The sequence below is a fragment of the Ptychodera flava genome, chromosome 11 (assembly GCF_041260155.1).
Source record: "Ptychodera flava strain L36383 chromosome 11, AS_Pfla_20210202, whole genome shotgun sequence".
In the NCBI taxonomy this organism is placed as follows: Eukaryota; Metazoa; Hemichordata; class Enteropneusta; family Ptychoderidae; genus Ptychodera; species Ptychodera flava.
Window position 1 is genome coordinate 2,529,289 of NC_091938.1, and position 25,926 is coordinate 2,555,214.

General features: G+C 36.7%; 2 protein-coding genes across 2 annotated transcripts in view; both read right to left on the bottom strand.

Moving 5' to 3' along the window:
- Window positions 1-8,531, bottom strand: part of LOC139143663 (protein mono-ADP-ribosyltransferase PARP14-like) — a 32,679-nt gene extending 24,148 nt beyond the window's left edge. Inside the window, exons 1-9 of the mRNA XM_070714176.1 lie at window positions 8,483-8,531; window positions 7,865-7,968; window positions 6,856-7,092; window positions 6,217-6,438; window positions 5,612-5,702; window positions 4,267-4,437; window positions 1,213-1,419; window positions 757-968; window positions 42-119 (exon numbers count right to left, since the gene is read on the bottom strand). Coding sequence (XP_070570277.1) covers window positions 42-119; window positions 757-968; window positions 1,213-1,419; window positions 4,267-4,437; window positions 5,612-5,702; window positions 6,217-6,438; window positions 6,856-7,092; window positions 7,865-7,968; window positions 8,483-8,516 — 1,356 coding nt within the window. The 5' untranslated portion in view covers window positions 8,517-8,531. The remainder of the gene's footprint in view (window positions 1-41; window positions 120-756; window positions 969-1,212; window positions 1,420-4,266; window positions 4,438-5,611; window positions 5,703-6,216; window positions 6,439-6,855; window positions 7,093-7,864; window positions 7,969-8,482) is intronic.
- A 1,450-nt stretch (window positions 8,532-9,981) lies between these two features.
- LOC139143672 (uncharacterized) overlaps window positions 9,982-25,926 on the bottom strand; it is a 78,747-nt gene continuing 62,802 nt past the window's right edge. Inside the window, exons 10-15 of the mRNA XM_070714182.1 lie at window positions 25,583-25,791; window positions 19,335-19,571; window positions 18,319-18,540; window positions 17,523-17,580; window positions 10,417-10,535; window positions 9,982-10,050 (exon numbers count right to left, since the gene is read on the bottom strand). Coding sequence (XP_070570283.1) covers window positions 9,982-10,050; window positions 10,417-10,535; window positions 17,523-17,580; window positions 18,319-18,540; window positions 19,335-19,571; window positions 25,583-25,791 — 914 coding nt within the window. The remainder of the gene's footprint in view (window positions 10,051-10,416; window positions 10,536-17,522; window positions 17,581-18,318; window positions 18,541-19,334; window positions 19,572-25,582; window positions 25,792-25,926) is intronic.

Here is a 25,926-nt window from a genome sequence, read left to right on the forward strand (position 1 = left end):
TACTTCAGTACAGGGTCGACATATACGTGTCTTTACGCTACCTTTTCCTTCAAAGCCACTTTCTTGATCATTTCCAAGTCTTCATCGCTTAAATTCTGGACCACAGGCTTGTCTATCTCCTGTGAATTAAAGATTATTCAATTACAGACAATAAATCAAACTGGGAACTCTTTCGGTTAGAATATTGGTTACCTATTGTATATCTGTGATTAGACTTCTGTGAAGTAAAGTACATTTGTAGATAAATTAATGTAATAAAAGTAACCCATGAACAGTAATTATCATTACTTGTATATGAGGGAAAGTAGCATTCTTACTTTGAAAGGCACTTAAAATTAACCAAAAAAAAAGCCTTTATAATGAATTTTTACAATACGTCATACGGCCTTACGATAAATATAAGTGTGTCCTTTTTTTAATCCAACTATAAAGTGAAAAGGTTAAAACATTTGCAAATCTCCATAATTAACAGCTGGACGCAAGTCACTTTATTTTAAGTTTAAGATTGATTTTCACTGTACTTAGTAAAGTTGTATGCTCTGACGCCACGTTACACCAATTGACGTCAGAACGAAAAAGCTCTGTCCGATGAGCTTTTGAGTAAGAGTTGCGAAGATCTGATATTTATGCTTATTTCACTCGAGTTATATGACCAACATCTTTAAATATAAATTGTAACTCTGTGTCCTATTTTTGATATTTTACGACTGTTTACATTGCAAACTGAGAATGATTCTCTTTAAAAACCGAGCTTACCTGTTCGGTGCTCTCTTCTTTGATGAATTTCTCAAGCAATGCAATCGCTCCTTCAATGTTATTTCTGGAACACGCGTACAGGTTCAATGTGACTCGATCCATCTTTGTATACACGTGGCTCTGAAAACTAGGTGTTCCAGTGCCCACTTGGTCTGTAGTTTGTTCGCTTTTGAAGCTTGAACCAGCCGAACTAAAGAACGTCCATGCTCTGTCTGCAATATGCGGAATAAAAGGAGTATACATTTCACATACAGTACATGGAAATTTATAGTGTGGCTTGAGACATAAAATGCTGAAACAATACAAACAACAATAATTTCTCCTCTATAAGGTAAATATCAAATATGAATATAATTAATTGAAGACAGTTTCATTCAATACCGATATTCCCATGTACCAAAGGAGTTCAGAAAACACTTTCAAAAGAACAATGCAAACGACGCATTCTGTGCTTACCTAATACCTTCCTAAAGAATCCTTTTGATTCTTTTCTAGATTTTCCTTGCAATTCCTTCATGACCTCTTGAAATGTTGCAAAGTCTTCTGACTCAAAAATAACTACTCTTATCTGTAACAAATTCTGTGGCACACAAGTGGACGAGAAATCGCCAATTGTATGCAGAATCTTATAAATGACATCTCTTTTCTCCATTTCTTCACTGCCTGTAATTTAATATACAAAATGACATAGCAATAAAACGATACTTTCAGTACTCAAGGCAAAATGCATTCAACTTTTGACCCTTAACATTAATGAATATGAGAAACAAAATAAACAGAAGTAGAAGAAACTGGTACTTTCTTGGATAGTAAGTGATCAGTTTGAACCATCCATAACTCCTACCTTTGAATGAATGCAGCTGATGCAGATCCTGCGTAGCGGTCTCAAAATAACATTACTTAAACGTAGATATAACAGGTATTGTGCGGGAATCATTAAGTTGACAAGCAATTTCAGACTCGGGATATCTTTGAATCCATAGCGAACTTGTTGCCCTTAGAGATATGAAATAAGTCAGGGTAAAAGACTGGCCAGAAAAATAATAGGGGTTTCATTTACAGAACAAACACGTTGGGAAACAAATCGTTTTGAACTAAACACCGCACAGCGGCATGAGCATCAGGTGGTAACTATGAGTGAATCAGAAGATGTTGACACAGTCACTATAGAGAAAACCACAGTAAGCTTAAAATGATCCACCGTTTCGCTTTTAGTTTGCATAATCGATAGAAATTATTTCTCCGATCAATATTCCAGAGACTACCAAAGTTGCTACATGTAATGATCTAATTAACAGAGGTAGTTGTAGAGTGAAGCATTCAACATCGGTTCTGCTTTGATAGAATGACAGGGTATATAAAATACAATATGTAAATTGGTTCCATCACTCAAACTCAATGCTGGAGTAACACAGAATTCCGCTACATCTTAAAATAATCGCAATCACACCAATCCATGATCCAATAACACTAGGTCAGAATTTGTAAGACAATAGTTGTAAACATAGACAAAACAGCACAGAACAGACTGTAAATTGTCACGGTACACAAACAAAGTCAAATTCATGAAAGAAAGATATATGAGACCTCTGGCCAAAAGACCAAGAAGTGATGTCAGGTGTTTCGAAAATAGTAAGCGCATCCTGCCCCACATGTGGCACCCGCCATATATCAATCTGCAAGTCATATAGGTAGTGGTCACTAACTTAGGCCCCAAGTCACCTATGCCATCAGTGATCATTTGTCGAAGAGAGATATTGTATTTTTCTACCAGCTTGCGATACCTGCCAAAAGCGTTTGAATGTAGAGACAAGTCTTGCTCTGGTGTAACCTTGATTTAACAGTTTGTAAGAGAGATGGCCATGTCTCTCTACAAAATCACCATATGAACTGCATGCTCTTGCATATCGAATAAGCTGGGAAATGTATACCCCATAAGCAGGTGAGAGTGGAATATTACTGATGAGGTGTGGAAAATTGATTATACTAAAGTTGAAATCATCTCTCTTGTCATATAGCCTAGTAGAAAGGTGACCATTAGAGTCAAATTCAAGTAAAATGTCCAGATATGAAGCAGAAGAGGCCGTTTCTGTAGTTTCTTTAATCTCCAATTCTGGAGGATAAATCATAGCGAGATATATACTGAATTCAGAGTTATTCAATGAAATAACATCGTCTATGTATCTAAATGTTAGGTTGAAAGTACGAGCTACAGAGACCTTTTTCTGCTTGATAAGGTTCTGGATAAATTCTGCCTCGTATGAGAACAGAAATAAGTCGGCAAGTAAGGGAGCACAGTTAGTGCCCATGGCACTAACTGTGCCATATATACCTACAACTATGGGAATTCCTATACACTGTTGGAAAATGTGTCCTCCAAATTCAACAAATATGTTGTCAATGAGGAAATCAAGCATACTGATAATGTCTTTCTCGGTATAAAACACTTTAGCGTTAGTAATATTTTTAACAAAATATGTAGAATTATACCCTAATACCACATATTTGTAACGGCGTGAACCGTTTTTGTAGAAAAATGCTTGGTTGATGATGTTTTTCAAGCGTTCTTTCAATTTATCATGTGGTATTGTGGTATACAATGTGGAAAAATCGAAAGTTTTAATAGATGTTATTTTTGAAACAGATCTTGATTTCAAATTTTCCAAGAGTTCCTTCGAATTTTTAATATCCACATTTGATTTATACCACTTCGAGAAAAGTATTTTTGAAACAGATCTTGATTTCAAATTTTCCAAGAGTTCCTTCGAATTTTAATATCCACATTTGATTCTTGCTTGAAGTCCCCGTTTAACAGTACAAAGAACAGAAGTCAGTATCTTCGATAACTCTGTTGTTGAACATTTTGAAGATCCTGCGATAAACCTAGCTCATAAGGTGTTTTGTGGAGATTTGGTATCCAGTTTAGGCTAAGCAACTTATTATGGTCATCCTTTGTCGTAATCCACAGAAACAGCAAAATTGGAATAAGCTGAAAGCAGTGTTTTGGGGACCTGAGGGTTGTGGTTATTTCAAATAAGAGGAATTTTTAGTCCAATTGACATTGCCTATTGTGTTTCGTTCCTGTGTATAATATTTCTTGGTCCCTGTAGACCTTTTAGGATGTATTTAATACCAAAGATTGTTGAACCCTGTAATGATGCCGCATAGCTGGAGAAATCTATGAATTGATAGACATGCCAAAATCGTACTAAAGGGGTTTGGGCGACATCAAGTGTTCAATGCAAAAAGGCATCTCCAAAAATGTGATACCAAAACAAAGTGACCATCTCACACTTCGTGCGTACTCTATAATTATGAACATCATCTTCAAAAAGGCCGACAATCCATTAATTACCGTTTTTAGTTAATGATCCCACACATTTCAATTATCAAACAACATAGCTATGACTTTAGTATAAAAAAATTGATACAAACCAAAACGTGAGGTTTGGTTAACCACCATCAAATTACTTCACAACCGAAATGTAAAGCTAAAATGATTGTTCCTACCTGTTCCCAGTAAAGGCATGGATATCCTCAGCAATTTATGATATTCTGCAAACTTCAACACCTTTAAAAGTGTTTTTTCAAACCTTTCTGGTTTCACTACGACATGAATAATATTCTTGCACTGAAGATTTCCAGCTGCCGTCATAATGACTTTTCCGGATGTCAATTTTCCTGCCGAAAAGATATTGCAGTCAAATAATTCTGAATACCAAAGGGTACACGATACAAAACTTTGTTTGTGGTTTCTTTATGAAATCTGTATCAGCAGGTTGATCTCCCACTGCCATTTTTAATTTTGAATTCATAATATGTGTTCTACACTGTAATTCTCTACAGAGAAAGGTCTATAAATTCTAGCGGGTGGACATGACAATACTGGTTCAGAGTTCATCGCATGCATTTTCAGATAACGTAATTTCCAATGACATGAGATCATTTGTCAGAGAAAACTTCCTTCTGGCAGTTGTTAACCTAGCCTCCAGTAACCACCGAGAGAAGAAATATATGGTCAAATTGAAAAGTCCAGTCCGAATGTCATTAAATATCCCCTTAATATACGTATATTATATCTACTGCATTTTTATTCTAATTTTGGAACGAATAAAAGGTCTGTGCAAGGCGTTTCAGGCGAGAAAGGTCTGTCAAAGACATTAGTCTTCATTAGTAAAGTTCTTAGTTACTCTAGAAAACGGAGCGAAATGTTTATGCATGATTATGATGAAATCATACACCTACCATATTTTGAACATTCTTGACTTATAGAAGGTCCTCCTGCTCGAAGAATTGCAGCCTGAATACCAGTGCCTTCATAGTATGCAAGAAATGACAAGTGTTTTGGCAGAGAAGAATGAATATTCTTTATTCTTTTATCCCGAAAATCTACGAGAACTGAAGGAAGGTGATTGATATTTCTGTGTTCTCTTTTTTAATTTTGAATTGCATTAAAATGGTCATTTGTTTGTGTACAAAATATCGTCATTAAAATTATAGTTTGATGGATAAATGGACATGAAGGGCAAGTGTGTTAAGTACAATAATAATATATTCGATTTCACCTTTAAATCAAGTCGACGTTGACAAGAAATTAGGAATTACCTATTCCAAGATCAAGGTCTTCGTTTGTGCTATTAACAATGGCATCTGTTGTTTCAGCTGTGATATCACCATGAAAAGCTTGTAAACAGATGTTACCTATTGTCATTTCGTTCTGCTTATCGCTATTTTCTTTAATCTCCGAAAACAGCGAACTCCTCGCGTCTGAAATAAAGAAGGTTTACCGACGTGAGATCTGAATACGGGCCTTAAAATCGATAAAAAATTGAAAACTATAGCTAAATACTTATACCATGTCTTTTCTGCGATTTCTTCGTAGAGTCAGGAATTTCTTCATTGGCCGAGTTTAACGTCACCAGTTTTTGCATCTCATCCTCAAATATCTGGAAAACAAGCATAAATGGGCATATATGCTCTTTCACTTAAAGGGGAATGGTTACCCTGTAAATGCAATAAAAGCGTGCGCTCTAGGTTACATACGTCTTTCTATTTTCCGTTTGGAAATATATTTTATCTAAAGTTGTAACTGACTCAGGTGACAATTATAATGAAATGGTGCATGACGTAAATCAACAATCACTGTTTACTGTATTGCTATACGTACGCTTTACCACCATCATAATTTATTTATTTATTTATTTGTTTGTTTGTTTGTTTGTTTGTTTGTTTGTTTGTTATGCACAAAAGGACAAGAGGCCCTTTTAACCGTTGCATTCGTAATTAACAATAGTGTTTCCACTCAAGTGCTTTTCCCTCGGGCCTTGAAAAGGTTATCATGCTATCAAAAATATAACAAAACAACATAATTCAAATGTTTCTGCGCAAATCAATCAAACCTTTGTTGCAAATGATTGATTATAAAAAAACTTTCGTTGGGATATAATCTTAATTACCTACCTTGCAAACCGTCGCATTTTGACGATAAACCACAATCTTTACGTCTTTTAACCTACTATTTGGTTTGTTGACACTGAATTTGTTGATTTCTTCATACATAATTGTTGCTGTAATATCGCTAGGGTATTGAAGACCACCTGTTCCGATAGCAGGAATTGCGATTGATGTCATATTGGCTTTATCTGCAGCTTCAAGACATTTTTTGATCACTGCTCTCATAAGCTGTGTTAAAAAACAGAACAATCTGTTATAGAAACGTCAGCAAAATTGTCGTTGTAATTTTCAGACAAATTCACACTCAAAGACCTTAAAAAAGCCAGAAAATGATCAAACGTAGCAAAGAATTGGTGATTATTATGAATTATTCTTGTTCAGAACAAAAACGATTTTGCCAATAGATGGCCATCTAAATAGCAATAGACCAAGTAATGTATACTCCCGACATTGCACTATCCCCTTGTCTGCATTATACTTTACTATTGTCTACTTTGTTCTATGTCCTTCATGTTTGCAGCAATATGTAGGCAAGTTTTTCCTGAAGAAACGTGTACTTGTGTAAAATAAAATGTCTAATTGTTGATATAAAAGCAGCAAAAGTGAATGTCACAGAGACACTATCAATTCAGCTCGATATCTTACCGGTTCACACTTGGTACCACCATCCCATTTTGTGTCCAAGATGCACACGTGATAAACATATTTACATTTCAAGTTACCACCGCTGGTAGAAATCATATCTCCTTCATTAACTGGGTTTGGTTTATTTTTGGTAAGTTCAGTCTGAAGTTTTAAGCCAGCAACTTTCAGCATAGCTTTAGCCAACACTCCCGTATTTAACGAGCACGCTATTTCAACTGGATTGACAAGTACGTCAGCCTGGAGAAGAGTGATACAAATTATAGTAGATAAAAATTATTTTCAAAAATTATCAAGAGTGTAAAAACCAACAGTGGGTTTCAAATTCAGTGCAACAACTCTATCTCTGTGAGACAGACACATAGAATTACAATAGAAACGATTGGTTTGTTATCACTACACATTGCAAAGTCACCGTCTTATTGATTAGTTAAAGTAAACAGGCATGGGCGACACTGTCTGACTGGAGTTGAACAGTTGATTGCTCTTGATCTAAAATGTAGCTAGTTTATTAACAATTACAGCCGAAAATTCAGGAGCCGAAAATTAGAAGATATTAGCTAAAGATCTCTGACACACAGAGTTGTGGCACCAAATTCAAACCCACGGTATGTTAAAAACTTGTTTTTGTACCCTCAAGCAAATGTCACTAATTCTTTGTTTCGTCTAATGTTTTAAAACTGATGTATGATTACTATATCACACGATGGAGTCGCTGAAGGGCTTCGAGTAATGCCCAATACGAACTTAAATGCAAATAATTGATGAGTACATTAATGATGAGGACGTACGACCTTGTTTAGAAGATATTGTAGTTTGTGTTACGTACACGATTAGAAGACAATTATCTTTAAATTTCTCCCTTTTTGTTATCATAAGATGATATGATGAATTATTTTTTATACATTATAGTGCGATGACCACAGAGAATACTAACTCCTTTAGTTTTTGTTAGCTGATTGATTTTAAATAGGGTTCACTTTCAGAAACAGACAATTTTTGTATGTTTTACCTGCTCTGTAACAATATTCCCCTTGATAAGTCTAACAGTCTTGCCTTCTCCTGTTTTATAAGAATAGTTTCCAATGCTGGTAACAAGTGATGACCTTGGAGTTGCTGTGAATAAAGGTTACAGGAGGCTAAAATAATTATGTGGTAACAACCTGATAGTGATTGTCAGTGATTTTGTACGAATGACGAAAGAGACTCAAGATATGTGATACATGCGGTTTGTTCTCTTACAAAATTGTACGAATCAAACACCAAAATCCCTTTAAGCTTTACGGTTACATCATAGTACATCCATACTATTGCACACTACGTTCAAACATATGTCTATTTTAAATTTCATCGAATGAGGCTTAATTAAATTTCTAGAAAAAATTGGTATTAATAAATGAAAATGTTTCCATAAATTCATTATCATATCCTCTTTAAGGAAAGATGAAGACTGACATTTCACTGCGTCTTCGCTCCTAAGTTATCATTCAAGTTTTATTTGCTCAACGGGTGCCAACACCTCTCATTCTCGTTACAGTGCTTCACCTAAAACTAAATGTGACTTTTACGATGGATTGCGATTAAAGTTTTGATTGTCACCTAAAATCAAAAGTTACGTTTTCATACTCACCAGTCATTCCTGATCCACCAGTAAACAGTTGCATTGTATGCTGAAAAGCCTTGATAAGCAATAACACAGAGAAATAATATCAGTTATAACAGAACGAGGATATGTCTTCTAAGAACTTTATGTCTTATCAGTATCTGCACATGGTACGTTGATACAGTGTAAGTACGACACCTACATGAATTACCACCGTAAAATGAGCAATAATTATGAAATCGACCAACCTTTATGCTTTGGTGATCTTTATTGTAAAGCACAACTCTAATTTCATTCACTGCACTTTGTGGATGTTTCTTACTGAAGGAACGAAATTCTTCATAAATTATCTTCGCCACTGTATCTCTAGGATAATTTAGTCCTCCAGTACCGAGAGCTGGTAAAGCAATCGATGACATGTTGGACTGATGTGCCTGTTGAAAACTTCTCTGTAGAACAGTCCGCAGAAACTTGGGTTGAGTTAGAAAAACATAAATTTGTCTTAATTAGTAATAGCCAATGTAGCTGGTATATATATATATATATATATATATATATATATATATATATATATATATATATATATATATATATATATATATATATATATACATATATGTATATGTATATGTATATGTGTATATATATATATATATATATATATATATATATATATATATATATATATATATTTTAGAGCGTTATAAATAATAACACTAATTACTTCAAGTACAAAGTATGAATATCTGTTATTTAAGTTTCATGCATCCTGCAATCTTCAGACAGAAGTAAAAGAATTTAGGGCTAATTTCTCATTGATATGGTTAGGACACCTATTTAATTTCTATTTCACCATCTAGAAATACAATAGTCCAAACCATATAAATGAAGTGTAGAACTAACATGCCTTTAGGTCTGTATACGTACATAAAATCCCTTTAGGTCTGTACACACACACACACACACACACACACACACACATACATACATACATACATACATGCATACATACATACCAGTGAACAGAATCTCATATAATCACCTTTATTCACACATAGGTTAGGTTGTCTAGCATTAATAAAATGTACTCTTTACCGGTTCAACTATTGCGCCTCCATCCCAATGCGTTCCAAGGATGCAAAGATGATAAACGTGTTTGCAACTCAGGTTGGCACCACCAGTGACTACTACATCTCCCTCAGAAACTATTGAAGGTTTGTTTTGGTCAATATCCCGCTGTAGCTGTTTACCAGCAGCCGTTAGAATAGCCGTAGAGACAACTCCAGTAGACAGGTCACAGTCTGTGCTGGTTGTGTTCAGAATCACATCCACCTACAGAGAAATACTTTTTGTTTAATCACTTTAAACGCATGCATTGTTATTCTCCTATTCTTTAATTGTTGGTATATAAAAAAATATTCTTGGGTGGGGTGGTCGTAGCAGTGCGTGTTCTAATTCTTGTTCACAAATAATTTATTTCATGAGTGATATCTAGCTGCGTCCGTGTTTTAACATAGCTGTAATGTTTAATATACATTATGACAGACATCTTTTAAATTTTTACTTTTATCACTTGCTATCATACAGTGGATGCACTGTTCACAATAATCAAGCAGTCAATCAATAAATCAGAAACCAGAACTGTAGGAAAATAAAATGATAAATTCCGAGTGTAACAGATGCCAACAGCTTGCGTTGTTTGCGGTAAATCGATTTGTCGGATAGAAACTATTTGAGTCAAACATTCACACCCTAAAACTAAAGGATTAAGGTTTTTCATCCGACATTGAAGCGAAGCAACGAATTCATCGCTTTTAAACCGGGCGAACAATAACGTTAATTACTTATGATATAAGATAGGATAAAAATTTGGATATTAATTATGATTTGAAATTGGATACAGTTTCGACGTTAATTAATCAATCATTAAATTAATTAATTAATTGAGATAAAAGACTAACCTGCTGATTGGCAATGCTGCCCTGAACCAACATTAGTATCTTCCCTTCTGCTGTTTTAAAACTAGTTTTGCCTGTGCGTATTGTGTTTGGTACACTCAGAGTCGATGTAATTGGTATCCCTATAAAAAAGCAAAGATGTCATATCTTAAAGGGCTTAAGTATTGTCTAAATTAATGCTTACTGTGTCGATATCAATCTCCTTGGATTTAGTCTAAGTGAAATTGATATCGATCTTCTCGGATCGATAAGTCATATATACCGTAAAATGCATTGAGGGGTACTTTTTGTTACTAATATGAACAATTTGTTTGCTTCGCATATAACTGCTGCAAGAGTTCAAGGGACTGCAATAATATTGTGGATGAGAAGGTTATATGTCGCCTGGTTGGCTCAACTCCACAGTGCAGATTATGCAGATTAAACTTTACAACACATTGACTCCCGCCATTATTACAATTACAATTACCATGAACCTCTGGTGAACAGTAAACTTCTTTTACTGATAGAGGGCGGTGTATATCAGAACATGAAATCCATCTTTTTCTTCAACGTGAAATGGATTTTCCAAAATCCGTATTAAGAGCGTATACAACAAGTATCCCAACCAGTTCTTAAAGTGGAGCTGCATGTTGCCAACACAGTTTTTTTCAAAGAAATATTTTTCATCAAAGATGACAAGAAAACCCCCTCATACTATATATTTTCAAATAGCAGAGACTCTAAAGTTTAGTATGGTAGCAGTAGTTTACTCGAGGGATGAACTTGTGTATATTTGGGGTAAAAAACCTCAATGTTGATATTAATGATAAAATTAATTTAAACCAAAAACGTGATGCCATTTTCTGAAATGTAATATTTCACTTGAAAGAAGAGTATATATAGAAAAAACTACTATTTAATTATGCATTATCTATCCTCATTCTGAAATGGCATTGGGTCGAAAGATTTACACTAAAAAAATTGACTAAAATCATGATTAGCAAAAAAAAGTGTCTCTTATCCAAAAGGTAAGACCTTTACTGCCAAACGAAATAGCCGTTTTTATATAGCATTTAAAGAAAATAATGTGAAAATTTAAGAATTTTGACCCAGCCAGAGTGGAGTTAAATTCGTTTGAAATTTTGAAGCTTGGAGCAAAAAGAAGCCAAGGAATCGGGTGATTTGCATACTTTTACAGAAATTAACACTTCCTTATCAACCAACTTTCGACTGCTTGACAAGCTGATAGGCGAATCGAACCAATATTTTAATTTTGGGTTAACAAATTAATTGAAATTGAATGAATATTTGTAAAAAAGTAATTTTTGAGCTAAATACGTTGTTGGGTGCAGCGCCCCCTTAATTTCATTTTAACAAATAACAATTTTTAAACAAAAGCTGAACACAGCATTGAATAAACTATTCAATTAACAATTTAGGGCAATTCAAATAACTCAATGTCTAGGAATAATTCAACTCAGGATGGGTTGAACTACCCTTTGTATGTCTGTTGCTTGGGGATTATCTTGCCCCTTGACGGTGTCATTCCAGGACAAAGTCATTACATTTCGCCGTATTTCTAGTGCGAGTTTGTTTACAGGGAGTTTGTGACATGCTGGACTCACCCCGATTATCAACAGGTGTGTTAACACATGGCTCTGTTGCAGTGTTAGTTTCAGGATTTACAAACGGCTTTACATGAGATGTCTTTCGCTTGTAATTAACATCTTCAGGTGATTTGAAGGTAACCTGGTTACCATCTTTATGCACAACAGTATGTGGAGTGTCACTGAAGTTAGTCGTCAACTTATTCTTCTTTACCTGTTGAATCAGGATATATTACACTAATTGCTGATGGTTTTGCACCGCGTCTCAAATTAGCAGACAGCTCCGATTTGCTTTCAACCCAGCATCACGGTCTCAAGCTTCGCTATCCTCTTGGTGATGTGTCGAGAGCTCTTGTACTTTGCCCGATTGAATTGCGGTCCATTGCTTGACTGTACCATCATGGAAATACCGTGTTGACTGAAGAGTTCCTCTAGACAGTCAATAACCTCGTCTACAGTGGTAGATGTCAGAATGTCAATCTCGTAGTACCGACTGTAGTAGTCTGCCAGCACTAGCAATTAATTACCGGTTTGGAGGGGTCCGAGCATATCAACTGCCAGGTCTTGCCAGAGACCATCTGGTAACACTGTAGACCTCATATGCTCAACTGGGTCTGGTCTATAGCTACAAGTTGACAACCATAACATGATCTAACGGATCGTTCTCCTGCCCTATCACAACCTAGCCACCAAACGTTGGTACGCAAGTTCAGTTTGGTGCTAACAACACTGAGATGTCCTTCATGGGCTAGAGGTAAGGCTTGTTGCCTTAGCTTCGTAGGTAGCACAATACTGGTTCCTCGTAGTTATCAGCTGCCCGATCTTACACAACTCTCCAGCCTCATGTTGATATTGTTTACAGTTTTCAAAATGGCCAGAAATGATCGTCATTCTCAACCCGGCGAATTCTGGGTCGATCACAGAAGCCTTCTCAACTTCGCGGGTTGTCAGAGTTTGTGGTGTTGCATGTAGGCCTACTGCCACCAATCTCATATAGTCATCGGTGCCATGATCATGGTGCTCCACTTTATCGCCAGGTATCAGAAGTCGAGAGGGAGGGTCAGCCACCATGTGCTTCCCTGGTATGTGTACTACATTGAAGTCGTATGGCTGCTTGCGAAGAACCCTCCTTTCAATTCTGGCACTCGGTTTAGAACGACGCCTGTATATCACCTCGAGGGGTTTGTGGTCGTCATAACGATCAAACTTCATAGCATATATATATATTGATGGAACTTCTCGCAAAAGAATACCAGAGCAAGTGCATCTTTCTCGGTCTGAGAATATTGCCCCACCACGTCAGTAAGAGATCTGCTGGCATGACTCACCAGTCTTAGACTACCATGTAGTTGTTTTTGGGCCATTAACACAGCACCCAATCCAACCGGACTTGCATCTGCAAGAGCTACCGTGCTTGCCTCTTACTGAAGTATGCTAGTGTGATAGCATCTGATATTTGTCTTTTCAGTTCGTTGAATGCCTCACATTGGTACTGCAAAAATTTAAACTTCACACCTTCGCGTCTACGTTCAGACAGTGGTTCACTGTGTGGGGTAAATCAATCAATCAATTAATCAATCAATCTTTTATTACTCAACACAAACTAACAGAGAGTGTGGTATGGTACATTTCAGATGAAAGAAGAACATGTTCAAAACTGAACACCATCAAATGGTTATTAAAATCCAAGTAAATTGAATTGAAGTACACATATAACTCTGACTGTAAATAGCTAACTGTAGGTAACTACTTGAGGGATCAGCAAACACTAGAATTCCTTATAGCAAGGATCGACAACTGAAGTTGACTGGCCCAGGAAGCTGCGCAATTCGGCTGCAATTTGGGGCTCCCTAGCTTCGAGGAAGGCTTTTACTCGTGACTCTGTTGGGCCGACTCCCTTCTCAGAAAACAGCATTCCCATGAACTCAAGCTTACTCATGGAGAACACACACTTATCAATGTCCAAGATTAGTCCACCCTGCTTCTTGATGAATTCACTCTTCATGCATCGTATGATCAGGGGCATGTACAATTATGTCGTCAGAAATGTTGTCGATCCCTGGTAATCTGGCTAATGCTGAAGAGATTTCGTGTTGATACAGCTCGATGGCCGAATTTATACCAAACAGGAGTCTCTCATATCTCTATTGATCACAAATGTGCAATTGTCTGTCGACTCGGGGTACAGCTCGTGCTGATGGTAACCCCACTTCAGATCTAACTTACTAAATACTGTGGATCCATTCATAGTTTGAAGTATTTACTCTACATTAGGAATTGGGTATCTATGTGCCTCTGATAATGGCTTTATTAGCTCTCCTCATATGGAGACACAATCTTATGTCCCCATTGCCTTTAGGAACGACAACCACCGGAATAACTCATCTGCTGGGGCCTTTAACCGCTTTAATGATGTCGTTTTCCACCAACTATTGGATTTTTTGTTCCATCCTACTTCTTAGGTTGAAGGGTGTATGCCTCAGTGGCCGCGCCACTGGTTTGACATGATCATCGACATAAATTGTGACTTGTTTAGTGTTCAGTTTTTGAACATCCTTAAACACTTCTTGGTATTGGCGGAGCATTTCACCCTTTTGATCTGAGATAGAGTTTACAATGTCTACTTCTACCTTAGCAGCGCTCGGACTTCAGCAGCTGTGTTTTTTCGAAGCAGTGGTACACCAATCCCTTTCACAACGGTGAGCTTTGCATTTGTTTTCTGTTTGCCCACTTTTTTGTCACAGGTGAATCAACCAATAACTGTCAAGGGCTTGTCGGACATATGTGTAAACAACTTGGTGTTTTGTTTGTTTTGCTTTTTCTTTGCTTTTGGAGTTTTCCTTGTCCTCATTCACAATGTTGATGTTAGCCCCTGAATCCATCAACATGCTTAGCTTAACACCACCAATCACAGTTGGGTGTATCACCCCTATTTGTAACAATCAACCTTATTTGTAACACCAACTCATTTTGTAACAACCCTTAACCCTATTTGTAACACCAACACAATTTGTAACAAACTCTATTCCTATTTGTAAGACTTACCAAATTTGTAACAACGTTACCTGTTTGTAACACTAACCCAATATGTACAAACCTGAAACCTGTTTGTAACACTAACCAAATCTGTAACAGACCTTAACCTCTTTTGTAACAATAACCCGATTTGTAACAAACCTTAACCCCTTTTGACAATTTAGACAAGATTTATACAATTTAGACAATTAAGACAATTTAAAAAGATTATTATTGTTATTTTCTATACTTTTGGTGAATAATCTTGAATTCATTGATTCATACATTTTAAATGGCCAAAGCCAATCTTAGTTGTTTTAGTGAGTTTAATGTAAAAAGTTGTTGCTGTTGTTTGACTCTTTAAATCGTGCTAAATCAATACTGGTGAAGAGTACACAACACCTACTCTGCTTGTGGGTAGACTACATAGAAAATAACCGAAACATTTTCTGGTACAGAGCAGAAAATAAAAGTCAGTTCTCTATTGTCTATATGTCACCATGTATGAATTTTAACATTTTTGCATAATATTTCGACATTTTGTGTTTTTGTAATGTAATCTTGATTAGGTTGCATTCATGAAAATAAATTTACCTTCTTTTATATAAATTGATGTGCCAATGTTTGTTTGTAATAGGAAAGAATTGTAGTGATTCACCTTATGTAGAGGTCAAACATAAAGTCGTCTTTTTTCAAAATTGCCCAAAATAATCTTGCAATTTGGAGTATATCTTACTGATATTATAAATACCCCTTTCTATTTATGGAAAATATTTAAGCATGCTGGCCCCTTTTATTTCAAATACGGTTACGTTTCGTTAAACTTGAGTTATTGTTACAAATAGAGTTAACTTTTTCTCATAAATTATGTAATTGTTACAAATACGGTTAAAGGTTATTACACGAGTTATTGTTACAAATAGGGTTAAGGTTTGTTACAAATTGGGTTAGTGTTTCATGTAGGTTAACTTGTGTAGGAATAGCAGATTTCTGACTTTTTTGACTGAAGTTGGTGAAAATTCCCCAATATTAAATGTTTTCATAATGTGCACAACTTGATTACTATACATCTTGCGAGTATTATCCCTATGAACCTTCAAACCGAAATTCAAAACAATCTGACGAGCAGTTTCCAAAAAATGAGTTTCGACAAGGAAAAAACAGGAAAATTACCCCTAAAAATAAAAAAAAAATATGCAATCGTCATCTCAATTATACAAATAAGGTCAAGTATTTTACAAATTCGATTATAGTTACAAATAGGGTTAAGATTTTTTTACAAATTGGATTAGTGTTACAAATAGGGTTAAGGTTTGTAACAAATAGGGGTGATGCAGTTGGGATCACACTATTTGTGGCCTGATCTTTGATATGAAATGCATAATCAGCGCTGACACTTCTTTTGTTTTACTCAGAGTTAACGCAATTCTCCTTCTTGTGTTTTGTTTTAACCGACTGCTGCAAAATGATAAGCACCATTGCATTTCAAACCTTTTTCTCTCTCGCAGGACAATTTCGGTCTTTGCCATTGTGTCTAGTGTCAATTCTGAACACATTGGTAGCATGTACTGCTGCTGTTGCTGCTGTATTTGCCTTTCACCCTTTGTTTAGGCTTACATTTATTAACATGGTTAACAGTAACGGCTGTTTCTGGTTCACTTATTGATAGGGTCGCCATTTGGTTTTCAACTTCTTCACACTGTCTTGCTACTGTCAATGTGTTTGCAAGTGTTAGCGTTGCAACCACTGCTAACAATTTCTGCGAATGTAATCAGAACAACACCTTGCAATAATCTCATTACGGATTTGGTTGCCCGCATCAACACCAAATTCAGTCTTTTACTGCCCATTGTAATCTGGTTACATATTGCTGAGCTGTTTCTCTCTTTTCCTTGGTAAAGGATCGAACATTTCGCCTGGCATATGGTGAGTTAGCTACTGACTCAAAGTGCGGGTTCAAAGCATCAAGGGCCTTTTAATACTCGAATTGCGTACCTGTATCATTCAATGTACTGAAATAATCGTGTATATCGAGTCCAGCTAAGTGAAGCATATATGCTCGCCTCTGTCTGCCAACATTTGGCTTGTCCGGAACTTAAATCAAACCTTTGGCATCTGCAAAAAGATTGAAGGAAGCCAACCATATCTTCCATCGCTGACCTAGCGTCGCTGCAGCTCCAGCACAATCAAAGATCAAAATGACATTTTCCTTTGTCGCTCATCTTGAAAGTTCCTTCAGATATTGATCCTCATCAGCAATGTGATATGTCGCCTGAATGGCTCAGATTGAATTCGACAGACCAGAACTTTACAACACAAACTATGATTAATGACTCCTGCCATTACTCATGAACCTCTAATGATAAGTAAACTTCATCTACTGATAGAGGGTGGTGTTCTTGACTTTTTTGTTTGAGTCATTACCAGCTATTTCAGATCGTTTTATTCATCACTGACAACTGTATATGAAAGGGCAAACTGTTCACATCAGAATATTTAATCTACCTCGTTTTTCATGTCGTGGACGATTTCCACGTAGTCTTGCCATCTCGTCTTCAAAGGCCTGAAACACAAATATGAGAAAGTCTAAAAAGGTGTGCGCTCGTAACTAAAGAGTTATTATTCGTATTTCATGAATTATTCAAAAGTTTATAAAGTCTTTCTTTTTACCTCTGTGTGTGTGTGTGTGTGTCTGTCTGTCTGTCTGTCTGTCTGTATGTCTATCTGTCTCTCTCTGTGTGTGTCTCTCTCTCTCTCTCTCTCACGAACGAACGAACGAACGAACGAATGCCAAACGAAAGTACGCTCAAAAACACACAATATCAGTCACATATGCCTATTTAGTTTGCACGTAACCCGTGTTACTTTCAGAGCCTTTGAACGGAAGTAATTGCGACTCAAATAAATCAAGCTTTACCGTCACTTTGACTCTCCGATGATGTTTATCTCAGATTTCTTTTTTTTTATATTTGCAGAAAGAATTATATATGTGTATCTGTTCATGGAAAAGTCAATGCATAAATACCTTACTTCTGTTCCCCATACAAAATGCAACATCAAATAATTATACCTTTGCTTCCCCGTATAAATAACGAAAGGGTGGAAGTACGAGAAGAAAAACAACTGCAAGCACAACAAAAGGCGAGATGAATTAATCAACACTTGTGGATCAGTAATGTATAGAAATACGTATCCTAAAATAAGGCGATTAAGTTTCCCATGGCTTGATATTGATACTTGTAGTGTATTTAAACATAATAGAAGAGGAAGAAAACACACACTGGATACAATAGATATATACCTGGCAAGTTGGCTGGTCTTGGTCGTACACCACAACTTTGACTTCTGATAGAGTGCTTCCTGGTTCCTGCCTACTGAATTTCTTGATTTCCTCGTACAAGATGCGAGCAGTCACATCTTTTGGATATCCAAGGTTACCAGTACCCATCGCTGGGATAGCTATTGAGCACATTCTCTTTTTGTGTGCAGTCTTCAAACATTCTTGAATAACATAGTGAAGGAGCTGTAGTGATAAATAAAGTACGATAATTACATGGAAAACATAACTCTTGTTATTTTATTATTTAATGATTGTTCACAACTGTGAAGTATAGTTTTGTTAATTGGTACTCGTACAGAGAGAGAGTGAAAGAAATGAAAGATAATTAGAGTGTAAAATTTGTATGTCTGTGAATCTTCCGAATATAAATCACACATTGATGCCAAAATTTTATACGTTTACGTCACTTAATGATTAACTATCTCAATACAAAGCTTAGAACCTTCCTATGAAATTAAATCATAACATTCTGATGGAAAGGTACTTATATCGTTATTAAAATAGTAATTCCTTTGAAGTTTCTCACCAAGATTGTATATTTTATCATAGGAAGATTGAAACTCTTCTAAACTTGTTTCATAAACTTAAATTCTTGGATACCAAGAGATAATAAAGGGTGGTTATTTGGCCAACCGGTTTTTACTGTGGTGTCTTCACCAGGTGCCGTACGTTGTGAGTTTGAATCCGATCAAAAGTCAACTGAATTTTACAAGACGATACGATCATAAGATTTTAAACGTTGCATTTGGAGCATAAAGATTAAACCAAACTTTATTGCATGTAAGAAAGGGGAAAACTTCACAAATGCTTAGTTGAGAAACTTAAATTTTAAATAGAATACTGCAGCTGCCATGACGTTTTCCAGATTTCTAGAGTTTCTTTTGACGCAATAAAACAATGAAAAAGATCCACTCTCTATTTAAATGTCAGTACTCTGAGCGTCAACTTCATGTCGATTCGATTTTTGGGGAGCATACCTTTTTCGCTTCAATTCCATTGTCCCATGGAGTTCCTAGGATACATATGTGGAAGACAGCCTTACAATTCAGCTTACCACCATCGGTGATAATTAGATCACCCTCGTTAACGAAACTACCCATCTTGTCATTGATGTCATCCTGCAGATCATCCCCAGCAGCTTGTAAGATAGATTTAGATATCGCTCCAGTATTCAAGTCACATGTTCTCTCAACTGTGTTGACAATAATGTCAGCCTATTTCATAAGAGAAACATCTAATATATTCTTGTTTTCATTCCTCATTTAATCAATAATTCCAACTTTGAATCAAAACAATAGCACATATTTTCACAGGAAAACAAAACGGCTTCAATCAGCAACACTTGCTAATTGTCGTTCAACAGTAATTACACAAATGACGCATACACAGACAAAAAACACAATTTGTTGGGAATATGAAGAAAACACGTCATTGACAATGGCATAATCCCCTCTTGCAATGGGATTTGTCACTGGAATTGACTAAAAATTGCAGTCAATATGATGCCCTCCATGTAGTTGTGTGATGTCATCTGCGTGCTCGCTGAGGAGAAACCAGATTCGTTATTGAGAGAGTTGGTCACTGTTGACTGACTCTATAGTGAGCGATCCGGTGTGTGGTGTCATAATTAAAATGATCCGGTATTAACAAGAGTTCTGGACGTTATGATTTTTGGTTTTAGGGCACTGTCAACGAGTATTTTGTTTCAAGCACTTCGGTCGATTACCCGAACTTATGCATTGTAATACATTTCGGGTCAATACTAGCGTCTGCTTTCCTGTGTTTGAAAAACATGTTGTCGCAGGCTATATCTTTACGGCCCTGATACGGCTTTTGCGGCCTGAGGTCGTAGGGCGGAAGGGCCCGAGCGTGCGAGGGCCCGTACGCTGTACGACCAAGGGCCGCAAAAAGCCGTATCAGGGCTGTAAAGGTTTTATCATATACCTATGGAATGATAAATTTGCCGTTTACATAATATTCAACATTGTTTAGGACATAAAAAATGCGTGCAATATCAAAAATTCATCGCCATTTGTGTCAGACTTTGATAAATACGATGGCTGCTTCCCGTCGCGGATTGACATACATAATGACGTCATTTGTTTACCTGCAGAATTCTAGAACGCGCAAAGCAATATGCGTACTATTACGTGACCAACAGAGATCCAGGCTGAAATCGAGGTGTAAGAAGGACAAAAGCGTGATGTCAGTTTCTTGTAATTTATACTGAACAGGCACGCAGTTAGTATACACAGGATTTCACTAGAATTTAGAAATAAAAGCCGATGTTACCGGCGCGGCTCCACTGTCGCCACGCGCAAAGTTCTACGATCTGAGCGAGCAGACGTTTTCCAAATCTCGCGCTGGCTTTGTGTACGAATGGAACGTTTGCGGATAGCAACGCGCGTAGTAACCAGAATCGAGATAGTTCAGAAATGCACGCGATTGCCCATATTTGGGCACCGGGCCGGGGCGTGATAGGTAAAAAAAATGCACGGATCTGAGGGCGCTTTCTCCCATAGCTTTGCACGCACAGCACGTGAATGTAGGTATATGATAATAACTTTATTATATACCTTATGGAATGATAAATATGTAGTTTACATAATATTCAACATTGTTTAGGAAATAAAAATGCCTGCGATATCAAAAATTCATCGCAATTTGTGTCAGTTTTTCGTAAATACGATGGCCGCTTCCCGTCGCGGATTGACATACTTAATGACGTCATTTGTTTACATGCAGAATTCCAGAACGCGCAAAGCAATATGCGTACTATTACGTGACCAACAGAGATCAAGGCTGAAATCGAGGTGTAAGAAGGATAAAAGCGTGTTGTCAGTTTCTTGTAATTTATACTGAACAGGCACGCACTTAGTATACACAGGATTTCACTAGAATTTAGAAATAAAAGCCGATGTCACTGGCGCGGCTCCACTGTCGCCACGCCCCGGTGGTGGCAGTCCCCGGGTTGGTGGGTACCCATGCGCGTTACCAAATAGCGTTGATCGCGATTTCGGGTTTGTTACTAAATATAGCTGCACGCGCGCGACTTTCGGACAAATATGCTGAAATTCGGACAAATTTTGTCGTTGTATGCGCGGCTGTTGTTGCAGCTTGTAGTCTCAGTCATCAATTCATACGAATAAGTGTGACGCTACATAACCATGCTAACACTCGCAGGTTTTATTTTCGTCGTTTATGCGGAAAATGCAGACAAATGTTTATTTATGCATATTAATGAGAGAGAACAGTGACGTCATTTGCGATCAGCGCTATTCACGGAAAAGGGGGTGTTTTTCTTCAGTCATCTCGGAGATTCTAGATCCGTGAAATCGAGAAAAAGGGGTACTTTTTCAGAGTAACCTCCGAGATTAGGGGTAGTCCTTTCATAATCTCCCTAGGACACTAAATGTAGTCTAGTCTCACTCACAAAGAAAATGAAAAACAGTACCGAATGTTTGTATGTACATATGACGTATACATGCCCATCACTTAGGGTCCATCCCCCCGGGAATGTGACTAAAATCAGGTGAGGACAAACATTTGTGATGTATGTACATGTATACAAAGTCAACCTCCAGGGTCAACCCTGGAAGTCAACATACTAACCTCCTAGATTTCGAAAATAAGGGTATGTTTTTTACAGCTAATTTCTCCCAGATTTGCCACAAATAGGGGGTGTTTTTCTCAGAAACATTCTAGGAAAGGGGGGTACTTTTCAAACTTGGGTAACAAGCATGGGTACCCAACCCAACCCGGGGACTGCCACCGCCGGGCGCCACGCGCAACTACGATCTGAGCGAGCAGACGTTTTCCAAATCTCGCGCTGGCTTTGTGTACGAATGGAACGTTTGCGGATAGCAACGCGCGTAGTTACCAGAATCGAGATAGTTCAGTAATGCACACTATTGCCCATATTTGGGCACCGGGCCGGGGCGTGATACGTAAAAAAATGCACGGATCTTAGGGCGCCTTTCTCCCATAGCTTTACACAGGCATGTGAATGTAAGGTATATGATAATTTTCTTTACCGGATGAATATAAGGTTTGCCCTGCAATCATGTAGTTTGGTTGTTTTTTAGTATCGAGGAGGTGACAGAGTGCACTTTGGTATTGTACCATGAGTTGAAGCTGAAAAATAGGAAAAAGTAAGTATCCCGTCGATATCCAGACAAACAACGATTCACGATAAAGGCATAAAGTATAAGGACGCAGCAGCAAATTTATTTTGCTTATATGTATTACAATGCATAATAATTAACGCAAAACCAAAGTTCGGGTAATCGATCTAAGTGCCTAAAACAAAGTAATTGTTGACAGATTAATACAGCATTAACTGAAAGCACTAACCACACTCAATACATGCCCTAAACCAAAAATCATAGCGTCAAGAACTCCGGTTGATGCTGGGTCATTTTAATTATGACACCACACACCGGATCGCTCACTATAGAGTCAGTTAGTCAACAGTGCTTAGCTCTTTCCAAAGCAATTTCTCATCTAAGATGACAAGAAAACCCCCTTATATATATTTTCAAAAAGCAGAGATTCTAAAGTTTAGAATTGGAGCTATGGTTTACTCGAAGGATTTAGTAGGTGTCTAGGGTAAAACCCTAAATTTTGGTATTAATGGTAAATATTTATAAAGTCAAAACTTGACGCTATTTTCTGGAATGTATTATATCACTTGAAAGAAAAGTATATGTAGAAAAAACGACTATTTTATTTTGCATTATCTATCCTCGTTCTAAAATGGCAAGCGTTGAAAGACTGACATTAAAAAAAGCGATTAAAATCATGATGAGGCTGCATTCACAAACACCTCTGGAAGGGGCGGGAGATTTCAGGGGGACCTGCCAAAAAATTACAACACGCCTTGGGGATCTGAAAAAATTGACTTTGCAAAAGGGGACTTGACAATTTATTAAATTCATTGAATATCAAATTCCTTTTAAATACCTTCTGGCGCTTTCATTTCCTGCCATTTCCATTTTCGGCGCGCCCTTCAGGCGCACGTTTTAGGGTATATTAAACAATTTATTGATGATCCAAGCAGCCACCGTGAGGCAAAAGATTTAGGTTGTCATGATTTCTACTTACCCAACCCCTCTGTTGTGCAAAACTGTCCTCTATAATGACTAAAAGTTTCAACTTAACCTTTCAATAACAATTTGGGAGATAACTTATTTGATATCATTCTCCCATTGACAATACATTGGGTATAGGTCAGTTGCTGTATGTACATTTTTATTTTTGAGGACTTTGACAGAATACAAACTATTTAGAATAGTGCATACAGACTATTAGAACAGTGCATAGTGTCATCACTAATAACTGAAACCTTCAAGTCAAACAACCTTTGATTAACAATTTGGGAGCTGATAACATACATGTATGCGTTATTTGTATTTTCCTGGTAGCCTACAATGTATACTGAATCAACATTTTCATTGAAATTCCAAAATCAAATTTCTTTCGCACACAATGCATTTGTGTCCACCTTAGTCTGATCAAGTACATTGATATCAATAATCAAAAGTACATAAATACACAGATTTAGCTAGTTTTTTATTTTTAAAAATATTCATAGTTTCCTCATAGACTACAATGTATAGTTGATCAACATTTCGATGAAATTCCGAAATCAAGGGACTTGAAACCACCCTAGTCTAATTTAGTTCATTAATATCAATAATCAGGCATATATAATTACACAGATTTACTGAGATTTGAGTGGATCAACATTTTCAGCGAAATTCAAAAATCAATTTCTTGTACCCACATTCACATGTGACCACCCTCTCCTAATCAAGTACAATTATGTCAATTATCCAGGGTCCATATATGCACAAATATTACAGCGCTTTAATTGGGAAAAATGTCATTCACAGTTTTGCCATATACTAATGTACAGTGGAACATTTTTTCCGGCGAAATTCCAAAATCCAATTTCTTGTACACATGTGGACTTGTAAACTCCCCATGCTAATCAAGTACATTTATATAAGTTATCAAACGTCTACAGATGAAAAGATATTACTAGTTTTATATTGGAAAATACACGTTCATAGTTATCTCATAGACTACCATGTGTAGTGAATCAACATTATCGATGAAATCCTAAAATCAATTTTTGGACACACATGCACTTAACTTGCAACTTCAAGCAAAGAACATTTACATGAATTAGCACACACATATAAATGTAGATATATAGCTTGTTTTTGTGGGAAAAATTAAACAGTTTGCCCAATATGCTCCCATGTATTATGATTTGATTTTTTTGGACAAAGCACTATATCGACCATATTTTGCCTTCCTTTCGGGGGAAGGAACCTTCAAAATTATAGCAAGTCAGAACGGGGGACTTGAACACATTGAGGGTTTGTTAGGAGGTATTTGCAAAAATCTGAGAACTTTTTGGAATCTCCCGCCCCCGGAGGTGTTTGTGAAATGAGCCTTGGCAAAATTAAAATGCCTGTTATTTATATAAAATGTAAGAACTTTATTGCCAAACAAAACAGTCTTTTTGTCATATAGCATTTAAAGAACATAATGTGCAAATTTCAGTAAAATTTGACCAGCCAGAGTATAGTTAAATTCTGTGGAAATTGAAATTTGGAGGAAAAAGAAGCCGGGAAATCGGTTGATTTGCGTACATTTATATAATAAATTAACACTTCTCTATCACGCAACTTACGACTGCTTGACAAGCTAAAGTGAACCCGACCAATATTTTAATCTTGGGTTCACAAATTAATTACAACTGAAAGAATATTTGCAAAAAAAGTGATTTTTTGAGTAAAATACGCTTTGTTGTGTGCAGCGCCCTCTTAAAGATGAATACGGATTCTCCTCTTCGAAGACGAAGGTGACTATCACACAACTAAACGGAGGGAGTACAAAACAACAGAGCGGCTGATGAAGGAACGTCAATGTTGGTTCTGAAACACTGTTAAGACGAATAACTCGAACATAAAACGGGTTTTACCGGGGATTCAGATCACATGCCCAGGGTCAAAGCATTATAGATTCACCGGTGTCTGGCCATGTTTTCCCGTTATCATGAAACTTCGTTGACCGACTCACTATATCGTACATCACTAACGAAGGTAGAAATGATGTGTGAAGTAGCCTTCATTTCCTTTATATACGAGGCAGTTTATTTTATTTATAGCACTTCTCTGTTCTCCTGTCTCATTGACTAAAAATTCCTCATCACCTTTTGTTTTGCGATATTTCCTTTCACAAGCCTGATGGTTTTTCCCTCTGCTGTTATAAAATGAGAAAAAGTTGATAACGGAACATTCCAATCTGATCTTTTCGGAACAAAAAACACTCCAGACGATTCCTCCTCCTCCTCCTCCTCATCATCATCATCATCATCATCTTCCTCACCATAATCCTCTTCTCCTTCGTCACACTTAAAACCTGTAATTAAACAGTCATTGTTCAAATATATTCCATATGTCAGTTGAATAGTAAACATCTATTACACCATTCATTTTGTTTACTCCTGCCACAGAAACATTAGTCACGAATCTCTCACACAGTAAGTAAAACTTC